Genomic DNA, 15,000 nt, shown 5'->3' with positions numbered 1-15,000 from the left:
CTATCCCTTCTTTTCCCCCTCTATCCCCTCTCTTCCCACTCTTCCCCCCCCTATCCCTTCTCTCCCCCTCTATCCCTTCTCTTCCCCCTCTATCCCTTCCCTTCCCCCTCTATCCCTTCTCTTCCCCTCTATCCCTTCTTTTCCCCCTCTATCCCTTCCCTTCACCCTCTATCCCTTCTCTCCCCCTCTATCCCTTCCCTTCCCCCTCTATCCCTTCTTTTCCCCCTCTATCCCTTCCCTTCCCCCTCTATCCCTTCTCTTCCACCCTCTATCCCTTCCCTTCCCCCTCTATCCCTTCTCTCCCCCCTCTATCCCTTCCCTTCCCCCTCTATCCCTTCCCTTCCCCCTCTATCCCTTCCCTTCCCCCTCTATCCCTTCCCTTCCCCCTCTATCCCTTCCCTTCCCCCTCTATCCCTTCCCTTCCCCCTCTATCCCTTCTCTCCCCCTCTATCCCTTCCCTTCCCCTCTATCCCTTCCCTTCCCCCTCTATCGCTTCTCTCCCCCCCTCTATCCCTTCCCTTCCCCCTCTATCCCTTCCCTTCCCCCTCTATCCCTTCTCTCCCCCTCTATCCCTTCCCTTCCCCCTCTATCCCTTCTTTTCCCCCTCTATCCCTTCCCTTCCCCCTCTATCCCTTCTCTCCCCCCTCTACCCCTTCTCTCCCCCTCTATCCCTTCTCTTCCCTCTCTATCCCTTCTTTTCCCCCTCTATCCCTTCTTTTCCCCCTCTATCCCTTCCCTTCCCCCACTATCCCTTCCCTTCCCCCTCTATCCCTTCCCTTCCCCCTCTTTCCCCTCTCTTCCCTTCTCTTCCCCCTCTATCCCTTCTCGTCCCTTCTCTTCCCCTCTATCCCTTCTCGTCCCTTCTCTTCCCCTCTCTTCCCCACTCTATCCCTTATCTTCCCTTCTCTTCCCCTCTATCCTTCTCTTCCCCTCTCTTCCCCACTCTATCCCTTATCTTCCCTTCTCTTCCCCTCTCTATCCCTTCTCTTCCCCCCTCTATCCCTTCTCTTCCCCCCTCTATCCCTGCTTTTCCCCCATCTATCCCCTCTCTTCCCTCCTCTATCCCTTCTCTTCCCCCTCTATCCCTTCTCTTCCCCCTCTATCCCTTCTCTTCCCCCTCTATCCCTTCTCTTCCCCCTCTATCCCTTCTCTTCCCCCTCTATCCCTTCTCTTCCCCCTCTATCCCTTCCCTTCCCCCTCTATCCCTTCCCTTCCCCCTCTATCCCTTCCCTTCCCCCTCTATCCCTTCCCTTCCCCCTCTATCCCTTCCCTTCCCCCTCTATCCCTTCTCTTCCCCCTCTATCCCTTCTCTCCCCCCTCTATCCCTTCTCTTCCCCTCTATCCCTTCTCTTCCCCCTCTATCCCTTCTCTTCCCCTCTATCCCTTCTCTTCCCCCTCTATCCCTTCCCTTCCCCCTCTATCCCCTCTCTTCCCCCTCTATCCCTTCCCTTCCCCCTCTATCCCTTCCCTTCCCCCTCTATCCCTTCTCTTCCCCCTCTATCCCTTCTTTTCCCCCTCTATCCCCTCTCTTCCCACTCTTCCCCCTCTATCCCTTCTCTCCCCCTCTATCCCTTCTCTTCCCCCTCTATCCCTTCCCTTCCCCCTCTATCCCTTCTCTTCCCCCTCTATCCCTTCTTTTCCCCCTCTATCCCTTCCCTTCACCCTCTATCCCTTCTCTCCCCCCTCTATCCCTTCCCTTCCCCCTCTATCCCTTCTTTTCCCCCTCTATCCCTTCCCTTCCCCCTCTATCCCTTCTCTTCCACCCTCTATCCCTTCCCTTCCCCTCTATCCCTTCTCTCCCCCTCTATCCCTTCCCTTCCCCCTCTATCCCTTCCCTTCCCCCTCTATCCCTTCCCTTCCCCCTCTATCCCTTCCCTTCCCCCTCTATCCCTTCCCTTCCCCTCTATCCCTTCCCTTCCCCCTCTATCCCTTCTCTCCCCCTCTATCCCTTCCCTTCCCCCTCTATCCCTTCCCTTCCCCCTCTATCGCTTCTCTCCCCCTCTATCCCTTCCCCTTCCCCCTCTATCCCTTCCCTTCCCCCTCTATCCCTTCTCTCCCCCTCTATCCCTTCCCTTCCCCCTCTATCCCTTCTTTTCCCCCTCTATCCCTTCCCTTCCCCTCTATCCCTTCTCTCCCCCTCTATCCCTTCCCTTCCACCTCTATCCCTTCTTTTCCCCCTCTATCCCTTCCCTTCCCCCTCTATCCCTTCTCTCCCCCTCTATCCCTTCCCTTCCCCTCTATCCCTTCCCTTCCCCCTCTATCCCTTCTTTTCCCCCTCTATCCCTTCCCTTCCCCCTCTATCCCTTCTTTTCCCCCTCTATTCCCTCTCTTCCCCCTCTATCCCTTCTTTTCCCCCTCTATCCCTTCTTTTCCCCCTCTATCCCTTCCCTTCCCCTCTATCCCTTCTCTTCCCCTCTATCCCTTCTCTTCCCCTCTATCCCTTCCCTTCCCCCTCTATCCCTTCCCTTCCCCCTCTATCCCTTCTCTTCCCCCTCTATCCCTTCTTTTCCCCCTCTATCCCTTCCCTTCCCCTCTATCCCTTCCCTTCCCCCTCTATCCCTTCCCTTCCCCCTCTATCCCTTCTTTTCCCCCTCTATCCCTTCCCTTCCCCTCTATCCCTTCCCTTCCCCCTCTATCCCTTCCCTTCCCCCTCTATCCCTTCTTTTCCCCCTCTATCCCTTCCCTTCCCCCTCTATCCCTTCTCTTCCCCCTCTATCCCTTCTCTTCCCCCTCTATCCCTTCCCTTCCCCCTCTATCCCTTCCCTTCCCCCTCTATCCCTTCCCTTCCCCCTCTATCCCTTCCCTTCCCCCTCTATCCCTTCCTTCCCCCCTCTATCCCTTCCCTTCCCCCTCTATCCCTTCTTTTCCCCTCTATCCCTTCCCTTCCCCCTCTATCCCTTCCCTTCCCCCTCTATCCCTTCTTTTCCCCCTCTATCCCTTCCCTTCCCCCTCTATCCCTTCCCTTCCCCCTCTATCCCTTCCCTTCCCCCTCTATCCCTTCTTTTCCCCTCTATCCCTTCCCTTCCCCTATCCCTTCTCTCCCCCTCTACCCCTTCCCTTCCCCCTCTATCCCTTCCCTTCCCCCTCTATCCCTTCTTTTCCCCCTCTATCCCTTCCCTTCCCCCTCTATCCCTTCTTTTTTCCCCTCTATCCCTTCCCTTCCCCCTCTATCCCTTCTCTTCCCCCTCTATCCCTTCTCTTCCCCCTCTATCCCTTCCCTTCCCCCTCTATCCCTTCTTTTCCCCCTCTATCCCTTCCCTTTCCCCTCTATCCCTTCCCTTCCCCCTCTATCCCTTCCCTTCCCCCTCTATCCCTTCTCTTCCCCCTCTATCCCTTCTTTTCCCCCTCTATCCCTTCCCTTCCCCCTCTATCCCTTCTTTTCCCCCTCTATCCCTTCCCTTCCCCCTCTATCCCTTCTCTCCCCCTCTATCCCTTCCCTTCCCCTCTATCCCTTCCCTTCCCCCTCTATCCCTTCTTTCCCCCTCTATCCCTTCCCTTCCCCCTCTATCCCTTCTTTTTCCCCCTCTATTCCCTCTCTTCCCCCTCTATCCCTTCTTTTCCCCCTCTATCCCTTCTTTCCCCCTCTATCCCTTCCCTTCCCCCTCTATCCCTTCCCTTCACCCTCTATCCCTTCCCTTCCCCCTCTATCCCTTCTCTTCCCCCTCTATCCCTTCTCTTCCCCCTCTATCCCTTCCCTTCCCCCTCTATCCCTTCCCTTCCCCCTCTATCCCTTCCCTTCCCCCTCTATCCCTTCCCTTCCCCTCTATCCCTTCCCTTCCCCCTCTATCCCTTCTTTTCCCCCTCTATCCCTTCCCTTCCCCCTCTATCCCTTCCCTTCCCCCTCTATCCCTTCTTTTCCCCCTCTATCCCTTCCCTTCCCCCTCTATCCCTTCCCTTCCCCCTCTATCCCTTCTCTTCCCCCTATCCCTTCTTTTCCCCCTCTATCCCTTCCTTCCCCTCTATCCCTTCTCTCCCCCTCTATCCCTTCCCTTCCCCCTCTATCCCTTCTTTTCCCCCTCTATCCCTTCCCTTCCCCCTCTATCCCTTCTCTCCCCCTCTATCCCTTCCCTTCCCCCTCTATCCCTTCTTTCCCCCTCTATCCCTTCCCTTCCCCCTCTATCCCTTCTCTCCCCCTCTACCCCTTCCCTTCCCCCTCTATCCCTTCCCTTCCCCTCTATCCCTTCTTTTCCCCCTCTATCCCTTCCCTTCCCCCTCTATCCCTTCTTTTCCCCCTCTATCCCTTCCCTTCCCCTCTATCCCTTCTCTTCCCCCTCTATCCCTTCTCTTCCCCCTCTATCCCTTCCCTTCCCCCTATCCCTTCTTTTCCCCCTCTATCCCTTCCCTTCCCCCTCTATCCCTTCCCTTCCCCCTCTATCCCTTCCCTTCCCCCTCTATCCCTTCCCTTCCCCCTCTATCCCTTCCCTTCCCCCTCTATCCCTTCCCTTCCCCTCTATCCCTTCCCTTCCCCCTCTATCCCTTCCCTTCCCCCTCTATCCCTTCCCTTCCCCCTCTATCCCTTCTCTTCCCCCTCTATCCCTTCTTTTCCCCCTCTATCCCTTCCCTTCCCCCTCTATCCCTTCTTTTCCCCCTCTATCCCTTCCCTTCCCCCTCTATCCCTTCTCTCCCCCTCTATCCCTTCTCTCCCCCTCTATCCCTTCCCTTCCCCCTCTATCCCTTCTTTTCCCCCTCTATCCCTTCCCTTCCCCCTCTATCCCTTCTCTCCCCCTCTATCCCTTCCCTTCCCCCTCTATCCCTTCCCTTCCCCCTCTATCCCTTCTTTTCACCCTCTATCCCTTCCCTTCCCCCTCTATCCCTTCTTTTCCCCCTCTATCCCTTCCCTTCCCCTCTATCCCTTCTCTTCCCCCTCTATCCCTTCCCTTCCCCCTCTATCCCTTCCCTTCCCCTCTATCCCTTCTCTTCCCCCTCTATCCCTTCCCTTCCCCCTCTATCCCTTCCCTTCCCCCTCTATCCCTTCTCTTCCCCCTCTATCCCTTCTCTTCCCCCTCTATCCCTTCCCTTCCCCCTCTATCCCTTCCCTTCCCCCTCTATCCCTTCCCTTCCCCCTCTATCCCTTCTCTTCCCCCTCTATCCCTTCCCTTCCCCCTCTATCCCTTCCCTTCCCCCTCTATCCCTTCTTTTCCCCCTCTATCCCTTCTTTCCCCCTCTATCCCTTCCCTTCCCCCTCTATCCCTTCCCTTCCCCCTCTATCCCTTCTCTTCCCCCTCTATCCCTTCCCTTCCCCCTCTATCCCTTCTCTTCCCCCTCTATCCCTTCCCTTCCCCCTCTATCCCTTCCCTTCCCCCTCTATCCCTTCTTTTCCCCCTCTATCCCTTCCCTTCCCCTCTATCCCTTCCCTTCCCCCTCTATCCCTTCCCTTCCCCCTCTATCCCTTCCCTTCCCCCTCTATCCCTTCCCTTCCCCCTCTATCCCTTCCCTTCCCCCTCTATCCCTTCTCTTCCCCCTCTATCCCTTCCCTTCCCCCTCTATCCCTTCTCTTCCCCCTCTATCCCTTCCCTTCCCCCTCTATCCCTTCTCTTCCCCCTCTATCCCTTCTCTTCCCCCTCTATCCCTTCCCTTCCCCCTCTATCCCTTCTCTTCCCCCTCTATCCCTTCTCTCCCCCTCTATCCCTCTCTTCCCCCTCTATCCCCCTCTCTTTCCCCTCTATCCATTCTCTTCCCTTCTCTTCCCCCCACTATCCCCTCTATCCCTTCTCGTCCCCCTCTATCCCCCTCTATACCCCCTCTCTTCCCACCCTCTATCTCTATCCCCCTCTATTGCCCCTCTCCTGCCCACTCTATCCCCTCTCTTCCCCTCCTCTCTGCCCCGTCTATCCCCTCCCTTCCTGTCTTCTCAGTGAGGCTTCATGACAGCATATCAGAGGAGGGCTTCCACTACCTGCTGTTTGATCTGTGAGTACACCTCTACCTCTCATATCAGAGGAGGGCTTCCACTACCTGCTGTTTGATCTGTGAGTACATCTCTACCTCTCATATCAGAGGAGGGCTTCAACTTCCTGCTGTTTGATCTGTGAGTACACCTCTACCTCTCATATCAGAGGAGGGCTTCCACTTCCTGCTGTTTGATCTGTGAGTAGATCTCTCATATCAGAGGAGGGCTTCAACTTCCTGCTGTTTGATCTGTGAGTACATCTCTCATATCAGAGGAGGGCTTCAACTTCCTGCTGTTTGATCTGTGAGTACATCTCTACCTCTCATATCAGAGGAGGGCTTCAACTTCCTGCTGTTTGATCTGTGAGTACATCTCTACCTCTCATATCAGAGGAGGGCTTCCACTTCCTGCTGTTTGATCTGTGAGTACATCTCTACCTCTCATATCAGAGGAGGGCTTCCACTTCCTGCTGTTTGATCTGTGAGTACATCTCTACCTCTCATATCAGAGGAGGGCTTCCACTTCCTGCTGTTTGATCTGTGAGTATACCTCTCACATCTATGTGTATCTCATCCCTCCATCTCTCAGTGAGTGTAGACCCAGGTACTGATCCAAGGATAACAGGTGCTAGTTTTGTCAGGAATAATAACTAGTATTAAACCACAGACACACTAGAGAGGTAAACCAGCTTGGTGTGTGTCTGTGTGTCTGTGTCTGTGTGGCTGTGTCTGTGTGTGTCTGTGTGTCTGTGTGGCTGTGTGTGTGTGTGTCTGTGTGGCTGTGTGTGTCTGTGTCTGTGTGTCTGTGTGTCTGTGTGTCTGTGTGTGTCTGTGTCTGTGTGGCTGTGTCTGTGTGTGTCTGTGTGGCTGTGTGTGTCTGTGTGTGTCTGTGTGTGTCTGTGTGTCTGTGTGTTTTCAGGGTGACTGGAGGAGAGCTGTTTGAGGACATCGTAGCCAGGGAGTACTACAGTGAGGCTGACGCCAGGTAGGAACACACACACATGTGTTATCTAAGGTTTGTGTGTGTGTGTGTGTGTGTTATCTAAGGTGTGTGTGTGTGTGTGTGTGTGTGTGTGTGTGTGTGTGTTATCCAAGGTGTGTTATCTGTCTCTATGAAGTTATTTATACATTTGGAACACTGACTGCCTGGTTAAACACTGACTGCCTGATTAAACACTGACTGCCTGATTAAACACTGACTGCCTGATTAAACACTGACTGCCTGGTTAAACACTGACTGCCTGATTAAACACTGACTGTCTGGTTAAACACTGACTGCCTGGTTAAACACTGACTGCCTGGTTAAACACTGACTGTCTGGTTAAACACTGACTGTCTGGTTAAACACTGACTGCCTGGTTAAACACTGACTGCCTGATTAAACACTGACTGTCTGGTTAAACACTGACTGCCTGATTAAACACTGACTGCCTGGTTAAACACTGACTGCCTGGTTAAACACTGACTGCCTGATTACACACTGACTGCCTGATTAAACACTGACTGTCTGGTTAAACACTGACTGCCTGATTACACACTGACTGCCTGATTAAACACTGACTGCCTGATTAAACACTGACTGCCTGATTAAACACTGACTGCCTGATTAAACACTGACTGCCTGATTATTAAACACTGACTGTCTGATTAAACACTGACTGCCTGATTAAACACTGACTGCCTGATTAAACACTGACTGCCTGATTAAACACTGACTGCCTGATTAAACACTGACTGCCTGATTATTAAACACTGACTGCCTGATTAAACACTGACTGTCTGGTTAAACACTGACTGCCTGATTAAACACTGACTGCCTGATTAAACACTGACTGCCTGATTAAACACTGACTGTCTGGTTAAACACTGACTGCCTGATTATTAAACACTGACTGCCTGATTAAACACTGACTGCCTGATTATTAAACACTGACTGCCTGATTAAACACTGACTGCCTGATTAAACACTGACTGCCTTATTATTAAACACTGACTGCCTGGTTAAACACTGACTGCCTGATTAAACACTGACTGCCTGATTAAACACTGACTGCCTGATTAAACACTGACTGCCTGATTATTAAACACTGACTGCCTGGTTAAACACTGACTGCCTGGTTAAACACTGACTGCCTGGTTAAACACTGACTGTCTGGTTAAACACTGACTGCCTGGTTAAACACTGACTGTCTGGTTAAACACTGACTGTCTGATTAAACACTGACTGTCTGATTAAACACTGACTGTCTGGTTAAACACTGACTGTCTGGTTAAACACTGACTGTCTGATTAAACACTGACTGTCTGATTAAACACTGACTGTCTGATTAAACACTGACTGTCTGATTAAACACTGACTGTCTGATTAAACACTGACTGTCTGATTAATCACAGATGAGACGACAATATAATAACAACAATAATGCATCACGTTTCTATTGCACTTTTCATAAGAATCTCAGAGCACTTCAAAAACAACCAGTCTAGCTATAGTTACATCAACCAGTACATCTTGAATAGGGTTCTGTTGTCATGGTGATTGTTGATATGTGTGCAGTATAATAGGGTTCTGTCGTCATGGTGATTGTTAATGTGTGTGCAGTATGATAGGGTTCTGCTCTCATGAATAGTCTAGCTATAGTTACATCAACCAGTACATCATCATGAATAGATCAACCAGTACATCACCATGAATAGTCTAGCTATAGTTACATCAACCAGTACATCATCATGAATAGATCAACCAGTACATCACCATGAATAGTCTAGCTATAGTTACATCAACCAGTACATCATCATGAATAGATCAACCAGTACATCACCATGAATAGTCTAGCTATAGTTACATCAACCAGTACATCATCATGAATAGTCTAGCTATAGTTACATCAACCATTACATCATCATAAATAGATCAACCAGTACATAACCATGAATAGATGAACCAGTACATCATCATGAATAGATCAACCAGTACATCACCATGAATAGATCATCCAGTACATCACCATGAATAGTCTAGCTATAGTTACATCAACCAGTACATCATCACGAATAGTCTAGCTATAGTTACATCAACCAGTACATCATCATAAATACATCAACCAGTACATCACCATGAATAGATAAACCAGTACATCACCATGAGTAGTCTAGCTATAGTTACATCAACCAGTACATCACCATGAATAGATCAACCAGTACAACACCATGAATAGTCTAGCTATAGTTACATCAACCAATACATCATCATGCATAGTCTAGCTATAGTTACATCAACCAGTACATCATCATAAATACATCAACCAGTACATAACCATGAATAGATCAACCAGTACATCACCATGAATAGATCAACCAGTACATCACCATGAATAGATCAACCAGTACATCACCATGAATAGTCTAGCTATAGTTACATCAACCAGTACATCATCATGAATAGATCAACCAGTACATCACCATGAATAGTCTAGCTATAGTTACATCAACCAGTACATCATCATGAATAGATCAACCAGTACATCACCATGAATAGTCTAGCTATAGTTACATCAACCAGTACATCATCATGAATAGTCTAGCTATAGTTACATCAACCATTACATCATCATAAATAGATCAACCAGTACATAACCATGAATAGATGAACCAGTACATCATCATGAATAGATCAACCAGTACATCACCATGAATAGATCATCCAGTACATCACCATGAATAGTCTAGCTATAGTTACATCAACCAGTACATCATCATGAATAGTCTAGCTATAGTTACATCAACCAGTACATCATCACGAATAGTCTAGCTATAGTTACATCAACCAGTACATCATCATAAATACATCAACCAGTACATCACCATGAATAGATAAACCAGTACATCACCATGAGTAGTCTAGCTATAGTTACATCAACCAGTACATCACCATGAATAGATCAACCAGTACAACACCATGAATAGTCTAGCTATAGTTACATCAACCAATACATCATCATGCATAGTCTAGCTATAGTTACATCAACCAGTACATCATCATAAATACATCAACCAGTACATAACCATGAATAGATCAACCAGTACATCACCATGAATAGATCAACCAGTACATCACCATGAATAGATCAACCAGTACATCACCATGAATAGTCTAGCTATAGTTACATCAACCAGTACATCATCATAAATAGATCAACCAGTACATCACCATGAAAAGATCAACCAGTACATCACCATGAATAGATCAACCAGTACATCACCATGAGTAGTCTAGCTATAGTTACATCAACCAGTACATCACCATGAATAGATCAACCAGTACATCACCATGAATAGATCAACCAGTACATCACCATGAATAGATCAACCAGTACATCACCATGAGTAGTCTAGCTGTAGTTACATCAACCAGTACATCACCATGAATAGATCAACCAGTACATCACCATGAATACATCAACCAGTACATCACCATGAATAGATAAACCAGTACATCACCATGAGTAGTCTAGCTATAGTTACATCAACCAGTACATCACCATGAATAGATCAACCAGTACATCACCATGAATAGATCAACCAGTACATCACCATGAATAGATCAACCAGTACATCACCATGAATAGTCTAGCTATAGTTACATCAACCAGTACATCATCATAAATAGATCAACCAGTACATCACCATGAATAGATCAACCAGTACAACACCATGAATAGTCTAGCTATAGTTACATCAACCAGTACATCACCATGAATAGATCAACCCGTACATCACCATGAATAGTCTAGCTATAGTTACATCAACCAGTACATCATCATAAATACATCAACCAGTACATCACCATGAATAGATCAACCAGTACATCACCATGATTAGATCAACCAGTAAATCCCCATGAATAGATCAACCAGTACATCACCATGAATAGTCTAGATATAGTTACATCAACCAGTACATCATCATGAATAGTCTAGCTATAGTTACATCAACCAGTAAATCATCATGAATAGTCTGGCTATAGTTAAATCAACCAGTACATCATCATGAATAGATCATCCAGTACATCACCATGAATAGATCAACCAGTACATAACCATGAATAGATCAACCAGTACATCACCATGAATAGATAAACCAGTACATCACCATGAATAGATCATCCAGTACATCACCATGAATAGATCATCCAGTACATCACCATGAATAGATAAACCAGTACATCACCATGAATAGATCATCCAGTACATCACCATGAATAGATCATCCAGTACATCACCATGAATAGATAAACCAGTACATCACCATGAATAGATCAACCAGTACATCACCATGAGTAGTCTAGCTATAGTTACATCAACCAGTACATCACCATGAATAGTCTAGCTATAGTTACATCAACCAGTACATCATCATGAATAGTCTAGCTATAGTTACATCAACCAGCACATCACCATGAATAGATCGACCAGTACATCATCGTGAGTAGATGAACCAGTATATCATCATGAATAGTCTAGCTATAGTTAGATCAACCAGTACATCATCATGAATAGATGAACCAGTACATCACAATGAATAGTCGAGCTATAGCACACACACACACACACACACACACACACACACACACACACATACACACGGTATAGGTTATTTATTAGAAACTTAATACGATGGAAACAGGTCCCTAGCGGACTGACACAATACGACACTTGTTACATAAGATGGAGAGAGAGAGAGAGAACACTTGGATACATCTGGAAAGTACGCTCACAGTAATCACAATACTTTTCCCCGAACTACCGCCCGTTTGGGTAAGAAGTAATGAATGTATTTACGTGTTGAATGTCTTCCTTGATCGTGTATCTCTGTTAGACCCAGTCCTTCTTGAAACGGGTTCCACTTCTTGAAAAGGGTTCCGCTGGGCCTTAGTTCTTAAGTGTAAGGCTCTGATTGTCCACAAGAGGTCACAATGTCCTTCTTTTTTCGTTGTCTGTGTTTAATTCCACTTGTTCAGGAAGAGTGGTCCAGTGGAGCTAATCAGCCGTGTCGATGATCCCCAGTGGGGTGATGAAGGCAGTGTAGCCAGCGATGGTTTGAAGAGATGGTCATACTTCAATTCACTTTCTTTCAACCTGTAAATCCATGGCTCACAGAGTGTTCCCCTGTCAGTCAACCTGTAAATCCATGGCCATAGTGTTCCCCTGTCAGTCAACCTGTAAATCCATGGCTCACAGAGTGTTCCCCTGTCAGTCAACCTGTAAATCCATGGCTCACAGAGTGTTCCCCTGTCAGTCAACCTGTAAATCCATGGCCATAGTGTTCCCCGGTCAGTCAACCTGTAAATCCAAGGCTCACAGAGTGTTCCCCTGTCAGTCAACCTGTAAATCTATGGCCAGAGTGTTCCCCTGTCAGTCAACCTGTAAATCCATGGCCAGAGTGTTCCCCTGTCAGTCAACCTGTAAATCTATGGCCAGAGTGTTCCCCTGTCAGTCAACCTGTAAATCCATGGCCAGAGTGTTCCCCTGTCAGTCAACCTGTAAATCCATGGCCAGAGTGTTCCCCTGTCAGTCAACCTGTAAATCCATGGCCATAGTGTTCCCCTGTCAGTCAACCTGTAAATCCATGGCTCACAGAGTGTTCCCCTGTCAGTCAACCTGTAAATCCATGGCCAGAGTGTTCCCCTGTCAGTCAACCTGTAAATCCATGGCCAGAGTGTTCCCCTGTCAGTCAACCTGTAAATCCATGGCCAGAGTGTTCCCCTGTCAGTCAACCTGTAAATCCATGGCCATAGTGTTCCCCTGTCAGTCAACCTGTAAATCCATGGCCAGAGTGTTCCCCTGTCAGTCAACCTGTAAATCCATGGCCAGAGTGTTCCCCTGTCAGTCAACCTGTAAATCCATGGCCATAGTGTTCCCCTGTCAGTCAACCTGTAAATCCAAGGCTCACAGAGTGTTCCCCTGTCAGTCAACCTGTAAATCCATGGCCATAGTGTTCCCCTGTCAGTCAACCTGTAAATCCATGGCCAGAGTGTTCCCCTGTCAGTCAACCTGTAAATCCATGGCCAGAGTGTTCCCCTGTCAGTCAACCTGTAAATCCATGGCCAGAGTGTTCCCCTGTCAGTCAACCTGTAAATCCATGGCCAGAGTGTTCCCCTGTCAGTCAACCTGTAAATCCATGGCTCACAGAGTGTTCCCCTGTCAGTCAACCTGTAAATCCATGGCTCACAGAGTGTTCCCCTGTCAGTCAACCTGTAAATCCATGGCTCACAGAGTGTTCCCCTGTCAGTCAACCTGTAAATCCATGGCTCACAGAGTGTTCCCCTGTCAGTCAACCTGTAAATCCATGGCCATAGTGTTCCCCGGTCAGTCAACCTGTAAATCCAAGGCTCACAGAGTGTTCCCCTGTCAGTCAACCTGTAAATCTATGGCCAGAGTGTTCCCCTGTCAGTCAACCTGTAAATCCATGGCCAGAGTGTTCCCCTGTCAGTCAACCTGTAAATCTATGGCCAGAGTGTTCCCCTGTCAGTCAACCTGTAAATCCATGGCCAGAGTGTTCCCCTGTCAGTCAACCTGTAAATCCATGGCCAGAGTGTTCCCCTGTCAGTCAACCTGTAAATCCATGGCCATAGTGTTCCCCTGTCAGTCAACCTGTAAATCCATGGCTCACAGAGTGTTCCCCTGTCAGTCAACCTGTAAATCCATGGCCAGAGTGTTCCCCTGTCAGTCAACCTGTAAATCCATGGCCAGAGTGTTCCCCTGTCAGTCAACCTGTAAATCCATGGCCAGAGTGTTCCCCTGTCAGTCAACCTGTAAATCCATGGCCATAGTGTTCCCCTGTCAGTCAACCTGTAAATCCATGGCCAGAGTGTTCCCCTGTCAGTCAACCTGTAAATCCATGGCCAGAGTGTTCCCCTGTCAGTCAACCTGTAAATCCATGGCCATAGTGTTCCCCTGTCAGTCAACCTGTAAATCCAAGGCTCACAGAGTGTTCCCCTGTCAGTCAACCTGTAAATCCATGGCCATAGTGTTCCCCTGTCAGTCAACCTGTAAATCCATGGCCAGAGTGTTCCCCTGTCAGTCAACCTGTAAATCCATGGCCAGAGTGTTCCCCTGTCAGTCAACCTGTAAATCCATGGCCAGAGTGTTCCCCTGTCAGTCAACCTGTAAATCCATGGCCAGAGTGTTCCCCTGTCAGTCAACCTGTAAATCCATGGCCAGAGTGTTCCCCTGTCAGTCAACCTGTAAATCCATGGCTCACAGAGTGTTCCCCTGTCAGTCAACCTGTAAATCCATGGCCAGAGTGTTCCCCTGTCAGTCAACCTGTAAATCCATGGCTCACAGAGTGTTCCCCTGTCAGTCAACCTGTAAATCCATGGCTCACAGAGTGTTCCCCTGTCAGTCAACCTGTAAATCCATGGCTCAAAAAACACCAGTTACATGCAATAAAAACTCTATGTTATAAAAAAAACGAAAGAGAAGATTTTCAAAAAACAACAAACAAACAAACAACTGAATATGTACTTAGGCTGCTAGCAGGGCTTCTAGGGCGCCATGGCAACTCTTAGGACTCTGGTCAAAATGTGTGCACTACATAGGGAATAGGGTGCAATTTGTGACCTATCCATAGATATGGAACCGACTTCACACTACAGACTTTATGTTGAATTACCACCTCCGTAAAGAGAGGAGCAGAGGGAGATAAGGGGGAAGAGCGAGAGGGTGGAAGGGGGAAGAGCGAGAGGGTGGAGGGGGAGGAGCGAGAGGGTGGATGGAGGAAGAGCGAGAGGGTGGAGGGAGGAAGAGCGAGGGGTGGAAGGGGGAAGAGGGAGAGGGTGGAAGGGGGAAGAGCGAGAGGGTGGAAGGGGGAAGAGCGAGAGGGTGGAAGGGGGGAAGAGCGAGATGGTGGAAGGTGGAAGAGCGAGAGGGTGGAGGGGGAAAAGCGAGAGGGTGGAGGGAGGAAGAGCGAAAGGGTGGAGGGGGAAGAGCGAGAGGGTGGAGGGGGAAGAGGGAGAGGGTGGAAGGGGGAAGAGGGAGAGGGTGGAAGGGGGAAGAGGGAGAGGGTGGGAGGGGGAGAGGGAGAGGGTGGAAGGGGGGAGAGGGAGAGGGT

The 15,000-nt window shown here is 48.9% G+C and overlaps 1 protein-coding gene across 3 annotated transcripts in view; it reads left to right on the top strand.

Annotated features, from left to right (window-relative positions):
* Nucleotides 1-15,000, top strand: part of LOC135535774 (calcium/calmodulin-dependent protein kinase type II delta chain-like) — a 105,645-nt gene that overhangs the window by 35,811 nt on the left and 54,834 nt on the right. For all 3 annotated transcript variants that reach the window (XM_064962205.1, XM_064962204.1, XM_064962206.1), the window contains exons 4-5: nt 5,856-5,910; nt 6,809-6,874. In XM_064962205.1, coding sequence (XP_064818277.1) covers nt 5,856-5,910; nt 6,809-6,874 — 121 coding nt within the window. The remainder of the gene's footprint in view (nt 1-5,855; nt 5,911-6,808; nt 6,875-15,000) is intronic.

The sequence above is a fragment of the Oncorhynchus masou genome, unplaced genomic scaffold, assembly GCF_036934945.1.
Source record: "Oncorhynchus masou masou isolate Uvic2021 unplaced genomic scaffold, UVic_Omas_1.1 unplaced_scaffold_514, whole genome shotgun sequence".
Taxonomy (NCBI): Eukaryota; Metazoa; Chordata; class Actinopteri; order Salmoniformes; family Salmonidae; genus Oncorhynchus; species Oncorhynchus masou.
The sequence above is the reverse complement of the archived record's forward strand: the minus strand, read 5'-3'. Positions and strand labels throughout refer to the sequence as shown.